The sequence below is a fragment of the Lutra lutra genome, chromosome 6 (assembly GCF_902655055.1).
Source record: "Lutra lutra chromosome 6, mLutLut1.2, whole genome shotgun sequence".
Lineage (NCBI taxonomy): Eukaryota > Metazoa > Chordata > Mammalia > Carnivora > Mustelidae > Lutra > Lutra lutra.
The window spans coordinates 86,474,408-86,496,453 of NC_062283.1; the positions used below are offsets into that span (position 1 = coordinate 86,474,408).

The 22,046-nt window shown below is 44.3% G+C and overlaps 1 protein-coding gene across 1 annotated transcript; it reads right to left on the reverse strand.

Annotated features, from left to right (window-relative positions):
- Window positions 1-486: 486 nt before the first annotated feature.
- ALDH8A1 (aldehyde dehydrogenase 8 family member A1) lies at window positions 487-21,835 on the reverse strand. Its single transcript, XM_047732371.1, has 7 exons — window positions 21,623-21,835; window positions 17,503-17,650; window positions 16,238-16,393; window positions 14,496-14,645; window positions 10,282-10,538; window positions 6,730-6,891; window positions 487-1,540 (listed from the first exon to the last, which is right to left on the reverse strand). Exons 1-7 carry the CDS (start codon window positions 21,758-21,760, stop codon window positions 1,088-1,090), a joined length of 1,464 nt encoding a protein of 487 aa, XP_047588327.1. The 5' UTR covers window positions 21,761-21,835; the 3' UTR covers window positions 487-1,087.
- Between the last annotated feature and the right edge of the window lie 211 nt (window positions 21,836-22,046).

A 22,046-nucleotide genomic window follows, 5' to 3' on the forward strand; every position in this document is an offset into this window, starting at 1 on the left:
CTGGGAATGAAGACTTTGGAGGGTGGGGGTGGGTGGGGAGCAGCACTGCCTGGGCCTTCAGGCAATTCCTGTCCAGCTGGGCAGACATGCAAACGGTTGGTTTCAGTTGGTGTAGGAAGGGCTGTGCCTGAGGAGTTCCTGAGTTGCTTGCCTGAGAGGGACAGGGGAGAGGGGGAGAGGGAGGGAGACACGGAGAGGAGACCCAACACAATGTGTTCGATGAACTGTAAGACTGTGGCTGCTATGCAAGCCACTGTGGCTGCTATGGAGACTGAGAGCCAGCCCTGGGTTCAAATCCTTCCTCTGCCCCTTAGCATTCGTGTGACCTTGAGCATGCTACTTTAATCTCTAAACCTCAGTTTTCTTCTCTGATCATTAGGAGACCTAAAAATAAAAATGCCATGAGAAATACCTCTATCACTTTGCATGAAGTCCATACCCCTAAGAGGAATAAAGGATAATTCAAGAAGAAGACATACGTCATACTGGCTACTAAAATTGCTTAACGTTTATTCTTTTAGGATTAGTGGGTTGTAAGCCTCAAGGGAGACAGACCCGAAGAACTGGAATTGATTACACTTGAGTAGAAATGGATCAAACTATTTCCTCTTCTTGCTTCAAATTTCCTCCAAAAGTAGTCATTATTTTTATTTTTCTTTGTCCTTTTACAGATGTATTTAGTGGGACCTACCATTTAGGTCTTCTCGGACAAATTCCATGCTATGTTTATCATTGACATTCTTATATATACTTAAAAATGAAAAAAAAATGATTATCTGTGAATTTCCAAGAATTCAATCAAAACAATGAAAAAAACTACAGCGAGGACACAATAGAGAAGGAACCTGACAATTACTTGGCTTCCTTTTTGTGCATTCCTGCTCAGAAGTCTCTTCTTTGACTCCACAGGGAAAACAGACAGCCTCTCTGTGACAACGAATGAAAAGGACAAACTGCGGAGCAAGAGGTAGAGAAACCCCGCTGAGCAAAGATGTGGCAGGAATTTATGCCGGGATATCTGCTCGCCGCACTGGACTACTGATTCTCTGCAGCCAGCCATGGACCACGGCTTCTCCACTAGCCAGGGTCAGTGTTTAATGGTGATGGTTTTGACTTCAGTGAAAAATTCGTAAGAGTCCTTGGCTCCTTCTCTACCTACCCCAGAACTCTTCATCCCCCCAAAAGGAAGGTTGAGCTCTCTGATGAGCCAGCAGTTCGTCCAGACCAAGCCGGACTGCAATTTCTTAGCCACCCGGTGGATACGGCCCACGTTGCTGGACCACACCGTGGCTGCCAACCCGTATTTAACATTGTTGGCTCTTTGAATCACTTCCTCTTCGCTCTCGAAGGGGACGACACACGTCACTGGACCAAATATCTCTTCCTTCATGCAGCAAGATTCATCCTTAATGTCTGTTATCACTGTGGGAAGCATAAAGTATCCTGCACGATTCCTGGCGGGGAGACTCAACGTGTCCACCCCCTCACCACACAGAATCCGGGCCCCTTCCAACTGGGCTCTCTTGATGTAACTTCTGACCTGGGAGGGTGAAAACCATGATTAGCAACATCTTACCATTTGCCTTGACACAAAGCAGCAGAAAGCTCGATATTTTTTAATCATCTAGGAAATATGGATAAGGCCACTGCTAAGCCTGAGGGCAGAAGTGCTCTGACCATCATTTGGGCAGTCAGCCCCCAGACGGAAGAGGAGGGGTGTCATTTCTTTACTGTCTAAGTCCGAGGCACATAGATAAATGCTTTTCATACATTCTCATTTAATTCTCTTAAAACTCTATTAGCTATGTATTATTACCGCCTATTTGCAGATGATAAAATTAGACCTCAGAAAAGGTAGATGGTTCATACCACTAGTAAACAGGAAAGCTAGAATTCACACTAATAGATACACAAAAGAATAGTTACTCCTTGTGCGGGGCGGCGGGGGAGGGGGCTCTGTCCGTTGCAGAATATGGGAGATTGAATGGTGCATAAGATTTCATGAAAGGCCAAGAAAGGCTTCCAGAACAAATCATTTCTAACTTCTAGTCTCATTACTGATTGCATTCTGAAAATATATCTAGTTAATATAGAATAGCTAACTATAATGGGAAATAAATTATGTAATAAGTAAACCCAGTAACTTGGAGACAGTGACAGATGTTTATTCACAGTGGTTGTAGAAATGACTCCTTATAAAAGGATATGTATGTTTATGTATGGAAATTTCATTGCAGTCACAATGATAACATTATCCTACCCCTGAGCATAGGAGAAGTAGAAAAGTGATCTCAAAAATTAAAAGTATAAAACAACAGTTAAGCGGTACATCAAAGGCAGGGTAAATTTTGAAACCATACTTTGGATCCCTACGTATCACATATTCATCTGAGCATTCTGTCCCGTATTAGGTAAGTTCTCCATTGTAAAACCATGCTCAACATAGAGTTATGTGTTTGCCATATAAAAATTAAAAAGTACTGTTGTCTTATTTTTAATTTTACTCTAGCTTATAGAACAGTTAATAAACCATGAGTTCAAAGACTTCTAAAAGATAGAATATTTGGAACAGCTTCATATTCCGCTCTGCTACACATTTTCCCCCAACATGTGCAATGATCTCAAAGCTCTCCCAGAAAAAGCCCTTGTCTAGTTTGCAGATGAAAACTAAATTAGGTCTGGACTTCTCTTTCCCCTATTCTCTTACTCCTCTTGAAACAACCCACTTAGATTAATTAAGAGATGCCAAAGGCAGCATGATGCATGTACAGGGGAAGTTGAGATAAAGATCTCCAGGAGCACCTGCTGAATGCAGGGCCAGAACTTTTTTCCATGATTAAACACAGAGTGGCTTCAGATCATCTCATCTACGTGGAATTTCATGATTATCTCAGAGACATTCTTGGATAACAAAATATGAAGGAAAGTGTCTGTTTTCAAAATGCAAACCTTTCAAAATTTTTAATATATAAGATATATTAAACTCACACTAAACTAAATTTATTTTCTGGATGATAGAATGATATTTCAACTAGCAGCTCAGGAACTGAGATGTTCAGGAAAATGTGAAAAAAGAAAATGTTGTGACTGCTAATATGCCATAAAATGTATAAATTATAACTACAAAACTTTCTCTAAGAGCAGAGAGTAGCTAGTACTTGGTAGCTTTGCCCATAAAATCCTAGCACAGAGGTCAGGTGGGTGGGCGGGGAGCCCCAAGAGTTCAAATCCCAGAGCCTCCACTTGCTCAGTTTTTCAATGCTCAGTTTCCCCTCTGAAAAATGGGAATAACACTCCCATCTATTCATAAGCTTAGATAAAATGTATGTAAAATATTTAGCATAATGTCTGGCATGCAGTAAGTCTTTTGAATGCCAGCCACCACTGATGCTGTTGGTGAGGAAGGTGATGGTATCACACACCATCTGAGGCTTACAAGCTGGGAAATTTCAGAGACATGCCCACCCTGCAAGTCAGTTTGTTTTAGTTTGTTTGTTTGTTTGTTTGTTTGTTTTTTAATCCAACAAAAGAAGCTAGCCAACTGCAAAAGTGGACCTTTGTTAACAGCCTGCAGCCTGGCCCTATCGGGGAATGCACCTGTGAATTTGCCCTGCGCTCCGCCAGCCTCGCTGTTAACACTCAGAATCCCATCTCCAATTTCCTGCATCTTTGGGCAGGCTGGGATCGAGCCAGATTCTCTGGACAGTCGCGTGGAAAAGCATTCGAGGGGGGAAAAAGAAAAACAAAAACAAAAAGCAACCTGTGAAACAGGCAGAGAGCCTTTTCTACCCTCCTTGAGGACAGAGTCGCCTACATCCCTGGGAGGCAGGCCAGTCACTCGTCCACTTAGGAGCAAGCTGCATCTCTGTGAGGTTCTGAGCCCTTTGCCATGACTGAACAGCTTAACAACTTCTGCATATTCTAGTCGGACTCCTGGGTCACTGCCTCGCCATCTATCCTGACAACCACAGAGAAGCAAGATGGACACAAAGACCCCAGACTCTGCAGGGCTAGTTTGCTTCAAAGCAGACACAGACCAGCTGCAGAGGAGAAGTGGGATAGAAGATGGCCGCCTGGCCTCCCCTGGGACGCAGCCTCCACAGCTCTCTGGTGAGAGGCGAGGACAGATGACCACTGGTGGAACGTCTGCACACCCTTCTTGATCTCCGAAGCAGCATACCCAGCTGAAAAGAGTCCCACTGAAAAGGCCACATTTACACTGCCCTAGCTGCTTCCATTATCTCTCTCTCTCTCTCAAGGGCCAAGATACCCAGCGCCTGCTCACAAGAATCCATCTTCAAGCCCCCCATCATGGGTCCACCTGGTGGGAGACTCAGAGGGGGAAGTCGTGACTCCTTGCATCTGGGCACCTGTGCTCAAGGTGGAGCAGTGAAGATGACAGATGTCCAGAAGCCATCGAAGTCTTAGTAGGACTGCCCCGTGGCCTCACATGGGGGAGGCAATGTCAGCCCACCTGCGGGGCGCTCTACTCTAGCAGGGAGAGATCCAGTCTGTAGGACGACAAAACAAGAGGGCTCCACTGATCGCAGCAAGTTTATATGTGGTGGAGTAATGGGAATACAATCTTTAGTGTTCTTCCCTAGAAAAATAAAAATAAAATAAAATGGCCAGGGCACCTGGGTGGCTCAGCCGGTTGAGCATCTCCCTTTGGCTCAGGTCGTGATCGCAGGGTTCTGGGATGGAGCCCAGCATGGGGCTCCCTGCTCAGCTGGGAGCCTGCTTCTCTCTCCCCACGCTGCTCATGCTCTCTTACCTGCTCTCTCTCTCAAATAAATAAAATCTTTTAATAATAATAATAAAAATAATAATAAATTGGCCAATGATTTAAAAATTCTGAAATTTTTTTTAAAGATTTTATTTATTTATTTGACAGGCAGAGATCACAATTAGGCAGAGAGGCAGTCAGAGAGAGGAAGGGAAGCAGGCTCTCTGCTGAGCAGAGAGCCCGATGCGGGGCTCGATCCCAGGACCCTGGGATCATGACCTGAGCCGAAGGCAGAGGTCTCAACCCACTGAGCCACCCAGGTGCCCCAATTTTGAAATTTTAACTATGTGTACAAAATCTTTCTCCCTAAAAGCAGCAGAGCCATGGAGCTTTCTGAAATGGGTACAGAGTAATTAATTGTACTTTGTTTTAATAAGCAAGTGCCTGAAAAATTATTTTCTATAAGGATCAAGTAGAAAGTCAAGAGAGGTTAATTGAAAAATCTGCAGATTGGCATACAGTCATGTGCTACATTGGTTTCTTAGTGTGGACAATTGTATCGTTTACTTGGAAGATGTTAGCAAACGGGAAAGCTGCGTGAGTGGATATAGAAACTCTCTGCCCTGAGATTCTGAGATTTTTCTATAAATCTTAAGTTATTCCAAAATAGAAAGTTTATTCCTTTTCTTAGTTATTTGACTGAGATAGAAAATATATCATGGTAAAAATACAAGGGAGTTTTTAAAAACTTCTGTTTGAAAGATAAATTTGGGCTTATGTTTGAATGTGGTCAGGAAAAAAAAAAGCAAACTGCTAACTGTAAGCTTCACCATTTTCAGAGTTATTCATGGCACTTAAGTACACTACACTGAAAGGACAGTAAGCAAACAAAATCCAACCAACGTGTTAAATAAACACTTGTCTTTCCAGCATAATTTGGTTTCATAGAAGATGGTTTTTCTGGGCTAGGATTCGTGAGGGAGCGGTTGACACCGGGCCTAAAACCTCGTCAATGTTTCAAGTCTTAAAAAAAAAATCAAATATCATTTGTGGTTTAGATCTATTAGGGTTCTTGGATTTTGTCCACACCTTCTGTGGCTACAATGCTAGAAACAACGGGAATCCCTTCTGATGTCCTGCAGGACTGTTTCAAACCTTCTCTTCCCTCCTGAGCCCTCAGCACCTTCTCCCCTCTTCACCCTGCTTCGTAGTTCACTGGGAAAACTGAAGAAATAAGAGGAGACCACTGAGCTGCTATACCCTTGGCTAAGAGCCTCTGTGCTTCACAATGCTGTAAAGAACAAAGTTAAAATGTAGTAAATCTCCCAATACTATGCAGAGTCAAAGATTTCTACAAACTTAAGTAAAGGCTCTGTCCCTCACTGGCTAACGGACAGGGGTACATCTTCCTTGGTGGGTCTCAGTTACCACAGCTGAAAACAAAGTCCCCCAGCTCCAGCGTTCTGTGACTTATTTTGGGAGTCACATCAGGTAATACATGAAGATGACCTTAAAGACCTAAATTCCATAAACCACCCAGAGGCCATCAACGGCTTCTCCCATGTAGACTACCACTAACTCTACCCACTAAGGACCACATAACCAGCAGGCATGGCACGTCCAGAATTGCATCTGCTGTAAGCCACAGGCAGAACCCATTCCACTGGGAACTTTTATCGATGGAAATTCCTGCCACCCTTAATTCACGCCATTCTTTTTTTTTTTTTTAATTCACGTCATTCTTATCTGCTGACCCTTATGTTTAAAATTTCTCTTCCTTGCTCTCAATGGTATCTACATGCTGACATCTCCAATTCATTTATTCCATGTAGACATGGCTTTAACCTGGACAACATCTGTAGACACTGTATCCAGAGACCATTTCCTACAGGTCAGAATTTTTTTAAGAATAGGGTGGTAATGACAACATTTCAAAGCAGAAATGTGTGCTATGCCCTGCACTGGGCTTCTCCCCAAACTCCCATTGCAGAAAACTGACTTACTTTCTCCAAATGAGCTTTACTTATCAGAGCTCCCATGCTGGCCGATGGATCAGAGGGAATGCCAACTTTCCACATTCTGGTAGCTTGTACAAACTTCTCCAAAAATTCACTATAGATGCTCTTCTGGACAAAGATTCTGCTGGTACAGAGGCAGATTTCGCCCTGCCAAGAATGACACATGAAGACAATGACGAGACACACGCCTTCATGAGTAGGTCACCCTGCATCTCTGATCACCTACCTGCCATGTGCCAGGCACTGCTCGAGGCCATGGGAGACACTGATAAACAAAACAAAGTCCCAGGAACACACACTCTTATGGGGAAGTCAGACAACAGCACAGGTCAATGAGCTCAATCAACAATACAATTTCAGGTCATGAGCAAAACAATACAAGAAAACTAAGCAGAGGATGGGAACAGAAATCAATGGGAAAGTGCTGCTTTTAGTCCCTTGGAGTAAAGGGAGTTCTGGAAGGCTCTTTTGGGGAGGGGCTGTTTGAATGGACCCTTGGTTGGTGAGGAGGAGCTGACTGGGCTAGATGCCAAGGAAGGCAATTCTCAGGAGGCAGGGTAGACCGGCTTCTTGCTGCAGGAGCGTGCTTGCAGGGGTGTGGTGTGTGAGGCAAAGCAGAAGGCAGGCAGGGCTGAGGCTGGGAGTGGAGGCAGGAATGGGGGCAGGGAGAGTAAGAAGGGAGGGCAGGAGATGAGAGCAAGGCCCTACCATACGGAGTCCCACAGACTCACAAGGAGTTTGCATCTTGCTCCCGGGATCATGAAAAGCCAGTGGAAGGCTTTAAGCAGCAGCATGATATGATCGATTTCCATTGTTAAAGAGTTGTTCCAGCAGCCGTGGGGAGTAGAATGGAAGAGAACGAGTGTGGTCAGGGTAGAGTTCACAGCATATTCCAGCAGTCCAGGCATGCGGAGGTAGCTTGTACCAGGGCAGGACCAGCGGAGCTGGGCGAAGTGATAGGTATCCACTGACATCACCAGATTCATAAAGGGACATGGAACCCCCAAGTGCGAGAAAACTGGTATTGGTGCTCTGCGGAAGCAGGGGGGTTCCAGGATATATTAGAATAATTGAACCAAAAAGATGGGTTGATGGATTAGTGAGATAGGAGGTTGGGGTAAGAACAAGGTCAAGTCCCAGGTTTTTGATGGAACCTCAGATGGTAGTGCTTTAGCCCCCAAAGGCAAGCCTAAGGCAGGGAGAGGAGCGGTATTGCAGGGATAGGGGATGGAGGGAAAGCAAGAGATCTGCTTGGCATGGGTTAAGGTTCGGATGCCTCCTAGACATCCAAACAGAGATACTGCCTGTTCGGGGCAGAGATACTAACAGGAGCCTGAGGGAAAAATGATCCTTACTATCGTCTGAATATAGCGTGCGGTCACTTACAAACCACAGTCTAGACATCTCAAATCATTATGTATGTATGGTTAGTACATTTCTGCATAAATAACGATTTTCTGCAATAATAACGATTTTCACCACATTTATATTTGATCTTCAAACCATCCTAACGATGGAATATTTCTAATTATTTTGACAGCTGTGCAAAGGTGTATTGTCCAAATCAAATAGTCACTGTTTTGGAAAAAAGAATTCTCTCTGCAACCCAGCATCACTGTAAGAACTATCTGTGTATCTGGCTTGGGAACTCTCTAGACACAAGTGTCCCCTGCCGTGTGGGGAGGGAGGGTGTGGTAAAGAGAGTTGGGGGGTTACACAGTCAGTGTTTTCCTGATTACTTAGTGCCAGGAAAGCCTAGGTAATGCCAGGATCTCTGGTAGCATGACTTTTGAGGAAATGAGAAAAGGGAAATATTATTTACTGCATTCCAGAGACTGTGCAGGGTGCTTTTTCAATAATAATTCTACGATGCCATAGGTTTCCCAGCTTACAATTAGGAAATGGAGCTTTGAACGAACCCAAGCCCAGGGCCACCAGGCACCAGAAGTTTCAACTTCAGGCCAAGTGATGCTGAAGTCCATTCATTTCTTCAGTGTCTCACAGCTCGTCGAAGTGTGAGTGTGCCCCTGGCCAAAGGAGACTACGTCTGGCAGAGATGTTTCAAAGGGGCCCATTATGTTCAACTGAGGAAGAAGTGTTCACTACATGGGACTCAGCTCTTGGTTAAAGAAAAAGAAACCAACCCCTGTAGTTTGCCTAAAATCTGCCTATTGTCTTGAATTAGCCAGTTGGGTTCCTGTCCTCTTCCCCAAGGACATTTAAAATACCCCCCCAAGAGGAAGGTTCTCTTAGCAATTTCAAGTTCTGGCACAATCCCGGTAGCCAAGAAGCCACAGTCCATCTCGGCACTCAGAGTACATTTTTTTTTTCATGCAGAGTTCACCTGATGTCCTCTGGGCTATTTCGCAGTCCTCAGCTTGTCCCTAACCCCCGTTTTGTCACTAAGACACCAAAATGCTTGATTTCATTGTTCATTTGGATACTTGTTTACTTTAATGATTGAAATAGCTGCATCATAAAATTACAAGTCTATTTTCTAAAATCTTAAAATTTAAGTCTGTTGATCCAAAAAAACGCTCTCTACAGACACAGTGAAGCCACTTTCTCTAAGAATGACTGTGAGAGAAATAATTACAATGATAACGATCACAAAAATAACCACTGTCAAGAATGGTTTTCATTCTACAACTCACAAAAACGCTACTGGAAGACATCATTACTGCTTCCAGGAGTTTCCAGGCAAGGAAATGAAGGTTCAAAAGGTTACGTAAAGCAAATTGGGCAAGTTAAATAAAGATATATCTCATTTCACTCATCTTTCTTTCTATGGCAGTTCTAACTCTTTAGTAGATTCTTTGTTCACTGCTAACATTTTTAAAAAGCAGGCCCTTTGGAGAAAATCATTCAGTATTTGTGCATACCTGCTCTACCCGAGACCTGATGCTGGGGCATTTAAAGTCGAATGTAGCCCCAGAGCAGACTCTGTGAGGTTTACCATCCGGTCTATCTGGGTCAGTGTTCCTAACCTTTTGGGATGCCACCGCCTCGAAGAATCTGCTGAGAACTGTGGCTTCCAGAAAAACATCTGTTACACAATTTCGGGAGATACCAAGTTGCCCATGACTCTGTGACATCAGCAACATCCCCTAGACTGGTTTAGGCATTTATTTCTAAGTGTGTGCTACATTTGGGATGCTTTGGGGAGCACAAGGTTTACTGGAGATAGGACATTCAGAGAGCAAGAAGAGAATGGGGGTGACTCTATGAATACAGGGATGAAAAAGCTTAGAGGAGCAAACAGTCAATCACTTTGCCCATGGCTTATACCCAATAAAGCTCAAGAACAGGTGTTTGCCCAAGAGAAGCTGTGATTCCACAAGAACCACAGATGGACACTGAGACAAAACAGAGTCGATGGCATAACACAATGTCAAAATCTCCTTTCCCTGAAATAGCCCCAGATTGACCCACTCGCTCCTGGCTTGGCACTGTGATGAAACGGATCCAGGCTGACTGGGTCACAGAATTTTAAAACAAACAAACTCAGAACAAAACACACCAACCCAGAGGACACACCTGGTTGGCGAAGCTGGACCTGACAGTCGTTGGAATGCACTCCTCCAGGTTGGCGTCCTCGAAGATGATAGCGGGGTTCTTGCCCCCCAGCTCCAGGGACAGCTTCTTGTAGTGCGGGGCACTCAGCTGTGTGATCCGCTCGGCCGTGGGCTGGCTCCCCGTGAAGGATATGAGGGGTACCTCTGGATGGGACACCAGGGCCTCGCCAACCCTGGGCCCTGTTCCAAACACAATATTTACCACACCTGGTGGGACACCTGGACAGGAAACAGAACAGTGTCCAGGTCTGTATCTGGATGGGATACAGAAACAGTAACAGAAATTACAACAGTAATTCTCCGTGTGTTGAGAACTTTCAGTGACAAGGAGGCTCTCCTTGGAAGTGAAGTAGTTCGAATGGAGGGGAGCATATTTTATGGCTGTCTCTAGTTTAATGGCAAAGCAAAGACTATAGCTCAAATCCAGTGTGCCCGAGGTGGGCTATTTCCAGGTGCTTTGCCTTAGAAAAATGAAGAGTAGAACCATCTAATTAATTCATTCCATAATATTGACTAGGCATCAAGGGCTCGGGTCACAGAGATGTCCTCAGGCAGGTCAAGCCCTGGAAGGTAGAAGAACCCTGCTCCACATGGGCGTTGAGGAGTCACGATTCAGTGTGAAAATGTGAAGTGGACAGAAGGAGAGATTGACTGGCTTGGCCCAGGGAAGGGAGGGAGGGCTCCCTTGGGCTCCCTTGGGCTCTTTTGGGATCCTCCAAGAAGGTGAGTATTGAGTTAAAGGTCCTGTGTCCCATGGTACAGACATACACTCTAGAACTGACTTAAAGTGCCAAATACATCCTAAAACGGGAGCCCCATCTTTCTAGCATGAGACCCTACTGCTCCCCACTGGCCCCTGTACGCTAAGGCCCTAGTTTGCCAGATAGATTAATACCAGTAAGTGCCCGCATTCACTGTGGGCCAGTCACTGCTGGAAGTGATCTAGATCTCCTAGCTACTGGATGAGGCAGGGAGGACTCATATCCTCACCTCAACCAATCTGAGGCAGAATGAGGCTAAAGGACAACCACTAGGAGGCAAAACCGAGGGCACACGGTTAACAAATAATTACGTGAATGAATGAATGGAGACTTAGTATATATTATCCAAATCAGAAATGGTCCTTGACTCTGGAAAGCTTTATGTGTCCAGAAAGAAAAATCTAAGTGCAATCGTGTTGTGTCTTAGGGTTTAGGAGATTAGCTGAGTTTCTTTCCCATATTTCTCCAGCCTGGAAGTACAGAGATGCAGAAAACCTCCAACGTGTAAGGTTTTTTAACTACTTCCCTGCTCCCACTACCTTTCCCTGTCCAGGTTAGACATTCTCTTTCTAAAGAAACATGCTCTGTTGGATTCAAACCATCTCTTCCAGAATATGATTTTAGAGTACAAATAACAAGTTGGCATTGATGATCCATCATCAACCAGAACACCTTTCCATCAAGCCAGAGCCCTGGTGTGATCACCTGAGGGGATCACCCCCGCTCATGTGAGCCTCAGAGACAGGTGTGGGGAATCAATGACTCCTGGTGGTATCTGGGGGAGCTTCCCCTCTAATGGCCTCTCCTTTACCCACAGGTGCACACATACTGAAATCTAGCTTGGGTTGGTCCTGGATCACAGATCACTCTGCCATGGAGGACAGGCCCAGAGTCAGACACCATGTGACAGCCGCTAAGCCCATGTTGGGGCAAAGAGAGGGCTCAGGAGAGGGGCCCTCACGGTGGTTGATGGGGGAGAAACAAGGTCAAGTTTCCCACCATTTGCAGGCTGGGGGGTCCTGCATCTCCATCAGACAGTGAGCATGTGAATATTTGCCCAATACTTTCTGATTGGGGTTTGGGGGCCAGAGAAGGTGGACTATTGGGCTTTATAAATCCTGAAGGCAAAAATGGATCAAATCACAGCTAATGTATACAACAGCATTTTAATGAAGAGTGAAGAAAACTCAGAAACACCACATATTTATCATCCCAGGAAAATGAGTTCACTTCAGCAGGCCAATTGCCTTCTACACAACGGCATTAACACTTTACATTCCCTTGAGCTTTGGTGTTAATGCGTTTACCTACTGGCCAGTAATTCTCAGCACCACTTTGCCAATTTGATCGAGACAGTAATGAGATTTTTCTACCCTTAAGATATGCCAGTTACCAGAGAAAGGACGCACTACGTTGGCAAATGATAATTCAGTAAAACTCAGAATAGGTGGCTAACAGACAGCACAGGGCATAGATTCCCTGCACCAGGGACCGGGATGGGGAAGGATGGCAACAAGCTTCCACTGGGCAGAACAAAACTAGGAAAGGACAGAAATCTGCTTTCCCTGGACACTGCAGGAATGAGGCAGGCGTCTGGTGCTGTCAAGAATAACTGTTCTAGAACTACAAAAGGGGCACTCACTGTATACTTTTAAAATTACTTTACTTCACAGGAGGGTCAACTGTCAAGTCTGTATGAATGCTCCGGACCCAAGGACTGGCTCTATAAATATCAAGAATGCACCAGCAGGTCGTCTTAGTTTTCTTTTGTGTATAGTATTCAACACATCTCGTACAGATTCTCAATCCACATGGAGAAACTGAGGGCTTAAGACAGGTGCAATTTGAGCCTTACACTCTCCGTGGTGCCCAGAGGAAGAAAGCTTAGCAAAGCCAGCAGAGGCAGGAAAGGAAGGAAGAACTGTCTTGGTATAACAAGCTTATTCATTCACAAGAAATAAGATCAACGCTATGCAAATACATGGAAATGTAGAACTCTCTTGTAGCCCAGGAGCTGGGCATATGGAAGGGGAGAGTGCTTAGGGAAGAGAAATCTTCATAGATCAAGATGTGGTTGACTTCAAGAGAGAGTGGTTCTGGGAACACAGCTCTGTGGCTTTGTCCCACCTGCAGGGCTGCCCTCCTCAACATAGATCATGGCACAGCATCGGCCCCTTCTCTCTACTCCAGGGAACCTATAGCCAACAGAGAGGGAAGAAAGGCCTTGGAACTCTGTAGATACTAGGCACTTAATTTTGCAAAGAATGGCATTAGAAAATGATCCCTCATGTAAAGAAGGAATGATACCCTTGGGACATTAGAGAGATAGGCACATTTCTATCATAACCCTCTAGAAGCCTAGGGCATCCATAAATGTCACCCCAAAGGCTGAAGCTGGGGTGTACAATACAAGGGAAGGCAAAAATGGATCAAATCATTCCTTTGTACAATACAAGGGAAATGGGCAGCTAGACAGAGTCATAAGGCCACATAGTTCGCCCTGCCATCTAAATCCTGGAGTAAAAACTGGCTCAACTTTCTTGGAAGCCAATATGTATGTTTTTGCTTGGAGAGATAAGGTATCCAGAAGAGGGAGGTATGGGTTCTTTCCAAGCACCTACTTTATGGATATGGGTGAGCCCAATACTACCTTCTCTGTGGACTTGAAGGAAGTACACAGAGCAGGGTGATATGGAGACCTGAGCAGAGGGACCTAACAACGAGGGGCTTTCCTGTACGTTGCAAGCTAGGTTCTCCTGACACAACCCTGGTGCAGAGTCAGACTGCGCCCATGCTGAGTTATACCCTAGAACCTACCCAGGAAAATACCTTGAACGTGGCCAGGACACTGTTGACATAAAGAGGCCAAGGAGCCGTATTATATCAGTTTCCACACGGTGGCTCCAAATGTAGAGAAAACTGAGGGAGGTATATTCAAATCTCTTAAAAATGCCCATTTCTAGCAGGTATCGTATAATCATACAAACCAGAGAAGTACTTAAGGGCAGTCTTATTTGCATCAAGATTAACAAGTGGTTCAAATAGAAGATTTTAAACCATCCACTGAAGACGATCTCTGGAACAGGCTGGTGTGGGAGTTGACAGGGATCTTTAAGCCTGTTCTCACTCACAGGTGTGCAATCATGTCATTGCCTGACAGACCCCCACCCCACCGCCGCCGGGAGGACAGGGGTGAAGAAAAGGAAGGAGTGTGATCCAACCCTGTGTGTGAAGGGGATTTCTCAGAAAAGGATCAGAGAGAGGAAAACCAAAGATGTCAATGGAATCAATTTTGGTGAGCAGATTTCTAGTCAGAACAACTTTTCACATGTCAGCGACGTTGTGGCGGCTGAGACCCACAAAACTTGCAACCCCAAAGCCAGTCCTGTACCTCTCCAAAGCCACCGCTCATTACCTGCTTTCTCCAGGAGTTTGCACATCATCCACGCCGTCACTGACGTCAGCTCGCTGGGCTTGGCTATCACGGTATTGCCAGCCGCGATGGCCGGCGCCACCTTCCAGGTCAGCAAGTAGAGTGGCAAATTCCAAGGGCTGATCAGACCAGCTACAAGAGGAGAACAGAAACACTGCCACCAAAGGCAGGACCCTCAAACTAGACTGGCCAGACTGGGTTTATTGACGTGGAACTCCTCCACCCTGCATGAAACTTGGGCTTACCCTTCTAAAACCCCCACCTTGGCTTACTTGTAGCCAACTTTGGGGAAATAACTCTAAAATGTATTATAAGCAACTGTGCCTCTTAAAACTATAAAGCAATACAATTTACTCTTTTCTTGTTGATGTAACGGCTGTATTTATGAACAAGGGCAATGTAAGCTCCAGGGCCAAGAGGCTAAACGGTTCCAGAATGTGATGAGTTTTGAGATTTATAGACTGGCCTTTACATTTTTTTTAAACTTCTCTCTCCTTCTTCATCATCCAACTGTCTAACTACTATTTCTTTTAAGTTTTTCCATCACTGTTTCTAACCTATTGTGGATTAAGGCATAAAATCTCAAGCTTTTTAGAATTAGTGGTAAAATAAGAGCAAATGAATTCTTAGTCTGCCATGTGGGGGCCTTCTGATTAGTAAAGCCAGGGAAACTTGATGCATAGACTATGAAATCCATTTTGGCCAGCCAGAGGATTTTTTAATAAAAAATTCTCTCTGGGTTATCACCTGTTTCATGACCAGATAGAATTGCTAAATAAGTAACAGAACCAGCATCTAGAATGTGTCTCCATGCAATGTTCTGGAACCATAAAACTTCCAACCATAAAACTCTCAAAAAAAAAAAATTTACTTTATGAATTTGTAAATGGATTCATCTTATTTATACTCTTCCCTTAAACCTATGCTGTGAAAGTCAACATATATTTTATATGATTATATTTCTCACTAGAAAATCTTTTCTTTATAGGATAACAGAGTTTTTTTTCAGCATGATATATCACCATACTTCTAAGAGAGAAGTTTGAGTTTTTCCTAATTCCTTCAAAATATGATTTCCAAAGAGTTCAAATAACCAAAGTGGTAATGTGTCCTGTTTTCATTCCTTTGAATTTATTTACTTTTATCCCATCATAAAATGTAACTAGTTAAGTATGCGTATTTGGGGGTTGGAGGAACAGTGACATCTAGTGGACAGATTGAGTCATTGCTCAGGTTCACTTATCCTCTAAAAGAAAGCAGGAAGCAGTTAATTCAGAGAGCTCTACACGTACTAATTTAATTCACACTAACATATATAAATATAAAATTAAAACTATTCTCCCTTTTAAGACAAGAATCCTGAGGTATAGAAATGTTATGAAACTGGCCCCCGCACATACCCAAAATCCTTGCTCTTGACTACAAAATTCTCTGGGGAAAAAAAATGTTTTTAATGTTGGGGGCGGTGGAAACCTTCGTATGTGAATTTCCTCCCGGCATCCTTCTTTTCCTGCTAATTTCCCAAGAACAGTGTTTCAGGAATAAGTAGGGAATGTGAGACAAAGAAAATAAACTAGAAATAGATTTTTGAGGCCCATTCATTTTCAGCCGAAGTAGAAGTCATCTCTTTCCTTCCTCTTGGTCTGTTCCTTTAGACGAGTTCTACAGAATGGAGGGAGCATCCCTGGGCACCCCCGCAGAACAGGCTTTCCCCCAGCACCCACCGATCCCCACCGGGGCCCGCACGGTGTAGTGCAGACAGCCCAGGTGGTCCATGTGCGTGCACTCAGACGTGTGGTGCAGGATGGAGGAGGCGAAGAACCGGAAGTTCTGCACAGACCGGGGAATGTCCATGGTTCTGGCCAGTGTTATGGTTTTCCCTGAAAGAAGCCAACAACAGAAAGCACTGTCCGCCTGCTTCCCCGGGGGATGGAGAAGACATGATCATACACGTATCCCAGCTCACGCAGACGGAATGTTGGTCCTCTCCAGCCTGAAACTTCATCCCCTCACGACACAGAGAGCTGGTCATGGTCTCATAGAACCATGAAATAATTAGGTATGAAGTTATCAGATGAAATGGGGGGGCGTTAAAATTAAGTGAAACCATCTTTGCTTTGCGGGCTGAACAATTCGTGGCTATCATGAATCTGCCAGAGGCTACCACTCCGCTCACATCAGCTCTTTCAAGTCAAAATCACCAAGCTTTGTACCTGCTAGGAGGGCTTGGAGTAATGGGTATTAAGACAGCTGTAGCTGCACGACACAATGAAACCACTTTGACAAACAGATGATGTATACTAAACATCTCCCCAACACGGGGTGGAGTCCTTAAGATGGGAACGTGCCAGAAAGGCTGAGGGGACCCCAAGGATGCCGTGTGGCCCTCACTCACTCACCACGTGCCCCATGTATGCCCTAGCTTCTGAACTGAACAAAAAGAGAAACATAGCTTTTCTGGGTTGTTCCTTAGTTGTCTTTGGTGATTCAGGGGGACCCCCAGTGTCAGCAGCACCGGCAGGAAGCATCTCCTTAAGAGTTTGGATTCAGGCTGCCTTCTAACTTTAAGCTGATTTATAAGCATCTGTATCATTTTAAAAGATCTCGGGGTTTCCCAATAGATATTACTATTGGACATTTAATCCATTACTTACGCTTCTGGGAAGGAGTTAAAATTGGGAAGTTGTGTTGGGAGTTCGATACTGACATACAGATTCTTTCTAAATAACCTGCTCTTCAATTATTTTTGCTTTGAATGGCCTACCTAGAAGGATCCTCTTCTTCCCTTTGCCCCACATCTACTAGAGGGAGGCAACTTGGGGGGGCTACTATGGAGGAAGTACCCGAGTCCCATCCCTTGTAGTTAAGAGGCTGGAGGTCACCTGACCAATCGGAAGTAGGGCAGGCATGGCCGACATCTGAGGATTAGTACTGCACTCTTCCTTAGGCACTGCACTGGCCGGTACAGGACGGGCAAGCCGCAACTCACCTTGGTCCCTGGATTCTGCCTGGGCCAGCTCCTCCAGGGACTGTTCCAGCAGATCCGCCAGCCGGTGCAGCACCTGCGAGCGCTCCTGGGGGCTCCGGGCCGACCAGCCCGGGAAGGCTGCTCTGGCCGCCTCCACTGCGGCTTCAATCTTTGAGGAGAAAGAGGAGGAGGGTCAGCTTAAGACCGTTGCTCTTGAGGTTGGATGAATCCAGAATACACAGGTTCACCCCCGCCTAATTTCCTTCTGCCTGATTTCAAATATTCAAGGCCTCCTCATGCTGAGTTACCTGCAAGATGGTGTTTATGTGACCAGAGAATCAGGGGCACCACAAAAACAGAGAAGAATGCTCCATTTTGACCAGGGTATTCAGATGCGGCCATCAGAAGGAAGTTATTTGAATTTTAACAGATGCACATTTTTAATCACGTTAAAATACAAAAATTTTTTTCAGTAGCATATGAGAGAGAAAACATCACTAAGATGTGTAGAATCCCTCAGCTTTTAATCCAGATCCAACATATCTGACAAAGTCTGAAAGTTTGTTTGAAATCATATCCTCAGATTGTCATTTCCACTCAAAATGACCACTCAAGGGGCGCCTGGGTGGCTCAGTGGGTTAAAGCCTCTGCCTTCAGTTCAGGTCGTGATCCCAGGGTCCTGGGATTCAGCCCCGCATCGGGCTCTCTGCTCAGCAGAGAGCCTGCTTCCCTTCCTCTCTCTGTCTGCCTCTCTGCCTAATTGTGATCTCTGCCTGTCAAATAAATATTTTTTAAAAAAAGACCACTCAAAAATTACTAATTTTTATATATAAAGAATATGCTAAACGCACAAATTATTTTATTTCACCTGTTTTAGAATTCTGTACCCTGACTATTGCTATGCCCATTTTGCGGATGAGGAAACCGAGGCACAGAGAACTCAAGTAACTCAGCAGAGGTCACACAGCTAATAAGTGACAGTGTCAGGACTCAAACCCAGATCTCCGTGGTTCCAAGACCACAGCTGGCCTGCTATGGCAGAGCCACGGTCCCTGTAGCCTGCCTGGCTCTGCCCAGTGAAAGAGGCCTCTGTGGGAAAGGAGGGCGTCCATGTTTGAACAGATAGCTTGGAAACCTGGTTTTGGAGCAAATCCAAAAGGAAATAGTATATGGGAAGGTTCGAGCAAGGCCAATTCCTGCAAGGCAAAATGAGTCTTGGGGTCTTCGGCGAAGTCGAAGCAGTCTTTCCCGGAGATAGCAAATCCATAGCCTATGTCTCAGCTTTCTCCCCCATCACACGCATGACAAGACTCTAGAATTACTCACAGCTTTCTTCCACCCCTGGGCCCGGGCCCAGCCTCAGAATCCTTTTCCACAGGCTTCAGGCAACCACAAGCCTCTTTCTTGTGCCACGTGACCTGACAATTCAGCCGCCCTCTCCCCCCAAATCTGATCCACACTCCTTCTCTGTTTCCTTTATAAACAGAGTCACTTCCAGCTGAGCTGAATAAAGGATGACGTGATTCTCCTCTTCATTATACATTTCTGGAAAAGTGGTGGTTTCTGTTGAAAAGCTGAATCTCTACTGTGGACCCGAGGACGGGAAGAAGGGAGAAGGTGGGCTGTGCTGTTCACCACCAGAAGCCGCCTCCTCCCAGGGGCCTGGCTGCCAGCCAACAAGAGAAGGGCTCCTTCCTCCCATGCTTAGTGTAAAATCTCATCTTCCTGAGGTTGTCGATACAAAATCTAAGATTTTTGCTATGCAGAAAACTCAGGTCCAGTCATATGTTCTAAGGTGGCTATGTCTGTGTAGTATAGAATACGTATTAAATCTATATGAGCAAAAGCTAACACCTGGAAAGCATTTACGTATGCCAAACAAGAAGGGCTTTGCATCAGTCTGTTTCATCCTCAGAACCACACTAGAAGACAGGTATTACTGTTATTCCCATTTTATAGGTAAGGAGACTGAGGCACAAGGAAGTTCAGCTCTAAGTCAAGACAGTAGATACTGAGCAGTACAGCTGGTCTTCGGAGCCATGCAGTCAGACTCTGGTTTGTGCTTATGATCACAAAGCTATCATGTAAATGCCACCTCGAATCTCTGTGTGTGTCTGTGCATGTGCGTGTGTGTGTGTGTGTGTGTGTGTGTGATCTAGGCATCAGAGATGAGAATGTTAGCTCACTGTCATCTGTGGAATAGGGTGATGATAGAGTCTTATTAGTAGGTTGTTATGACTCCCATTGGGTGTAATTTGTATTAGAGGGCTTAGTGAACGTGGAGCACGCAGCAAAACCTGTTAGCAACACCAGCAGCACTTTCTTTAAGAGACTTTCTGTGAAACTGGGTGTGCAGTTTGTGTGTTGATGATATTTTTCAAGCGAGCCAAAACTGAGACTTGTGGGATCAGAGAGAATATTTGCAAGTTAAATTGCTGGGAAATCCAAAATATTTATTCCTCTCCTAGCAGATGCCTCTGTACTGCATTCTATCTTCTGAAAAGGCATGAACCATTAGCCGCAGAAAATATTTCCACAACATTTGTCATATTTGTCATTTTTAACAGCACTTTGGAAAACACTTAGAGACCAGGAGGATTGGATAACACAAAGCTGGATTTCCCACATTTATCCCAAGTCATTTGAAACAGAATTGTGGGTTACAGTTTAACCAACAGATTAGCCAATGTCTGCAAACTTTTGTCCACAAGTCTAAAGGTTTTTTTTTTTTAATGCAAGACAGTTTTAAAATGTTATTAATAAAAGAGAAATAGTGGCTTAGTATCAGAAGGCTTATTTATAGATACTTATTTGTATATGAAGACTACAGTTGGCTTTTAAATAATCTAGTTCTAAAAAATTGTTTTAAATAATAAATAAATAATCTAGTTTTTTGTGCCTTAAAAAGTAAAACCCATTAGGCATTAGAAGAGCATACATACATTAGCCATATTCATCACCCCAGACACTTTTACATTGTCAATGAAATAACTGATAGCTAATTGAATATATCCAACATTTTATAAAACTTCTTAAATAAAATTTTGCATCACTAAAAAAAAATTTTAATGTTTGTACCATTAAGCACTTTGAGTGATGGTGTTAAATTTAAATGCAAGAATACATGGGAATTTGATTTTGCATTTCATCAAACGATCAGTTTTAAATCACTAGATATTTTAAAGACATAAGGCATTATTAGAGGATAATCTAAAATCAATCCCTGGGTTTTTCACTTTTGCTTGTTTTAGTGGAGCAACAAGGTTTTTTTTTGTTTGTTTTTGTTTTTTGTTTTTTTTTTTAGAAATCCATGAATATAGTGGCAAAGTTAGGCAACGCTTAGTAAAGAAAAGGAAACAGAAACACGGACCATTCTTAACAAAAAATACTTTTTACTAGACCACTAATAAGGAATGTCTGAGAGATGTAGCTATGTATTAAGACGCCTCATTGATCACTTGCGTGTTCTGCACGAAGTCATGGGCTTTGTGCCAGGCATAGGCATCCCCGTTTGGAAGCTCACAGGAGGCCGCTCGCTTTTACGTTAGCACCTGTTTTCACTCACCAAAAGAAATACAAAGAGGATTTTCACTTCTATGAAAAAAGCCGCTACCATACTTATTATTTCTTTCCCAAAAGCCAAGTTGCCTAACGCGGACTTCCTGAAAATGGAGGATAGTCTTCACTTTACACCATTTCAAAAGGTGTCATAAGAACGCTTTCGGATAGCCTGGGAATCCTGCACCCTAAAAGTCCCATTACCAAGCAAACCTTCCCAGCACTAAAATCTTCCCTCTGCTAGTGTTTAACAATTCTACACCTTTTCCCAACTCCCTTTGCTCCTAGAAAAGTGACACGTAATTCATCAGCACATGAGGTCTATTTCCATCTTCTCTAAGTGAATATACTCACCTCTTCTCTCTCTCTCTCTCTCTTTTTTTTTAAGATTCATTCATTTATTTATTTGAGAGAAAGAGGGGGAGGGGAGGGGCAAAGGCGGAGGAAGAAAGAGCCTTTAAGCAGACTCTGCGCTGAGCACAAGCCCAATGCGGGGCTCGATCCTACGGCCCTGTGATCACACAGAACCTGAGCAAGACCAAGGGATGCTCAACGAACTGTCCCAGCCAGGCGCCCCACTCACCTCTTCTTTCCCACTGTTTGGCACTCTGCAATATACTTCCCCCGTGGACGGATCATAAGAATCAAGATAGGAGTTACAAGGTACAAACTTTCCATTAATGAAGTTTTCTAACGTCAGAAGTGCCTTTGTTCCAGCCATGGTGAACGCGGCTCGTGCCTTTCTCCTTGGCAGTTGTCTCCTTCGGTTCTCCCTGCCCGGTTCTCTACTCTGAGTTAGCCCCACCCTCGCTTCCAGTCCTAAAGTCCTCATTTGCCAATCAGTGAAAGTGGGAGGTGGCCTGACGCTCAGGAATGTTCCAGTCTCCAAACTCTGAGTGAAGAAGATTTAGGAATATTTCACAGACTTCCAGTATATTATGAGAAAAGGATAATAATATGGTAAGCTTGTGTCCATGGCCCTTTAAGATGTCAGAAGGCACCTGTGT

Excerpts from the sequence above, each read along its gene's own strand:
- ALDH8A1 (XM_047732371.1), bottom strand. The coding sequence starts at position 21,760 with ATGGCTGGAACAAAGGCACTTCTGACGTTAGAAAACTTCATTAATGGA. Across the intron at positions 16,394-17,502 it reads GGCAGAATCCAGGGACCAAG|GGAAAACCATAACACTGGCC; the intron begins GTGAGTTGCGGC and ends GGCTTCTTTCAG. Across the intron at positions 6,892-10,281 it reads GGTCCAGCTTCGCCAACCAG|GGCGAAATCTGCCTCTGTAC; the intron begins GTGTGTCCTCTG and ends CATTCTTGGCAG.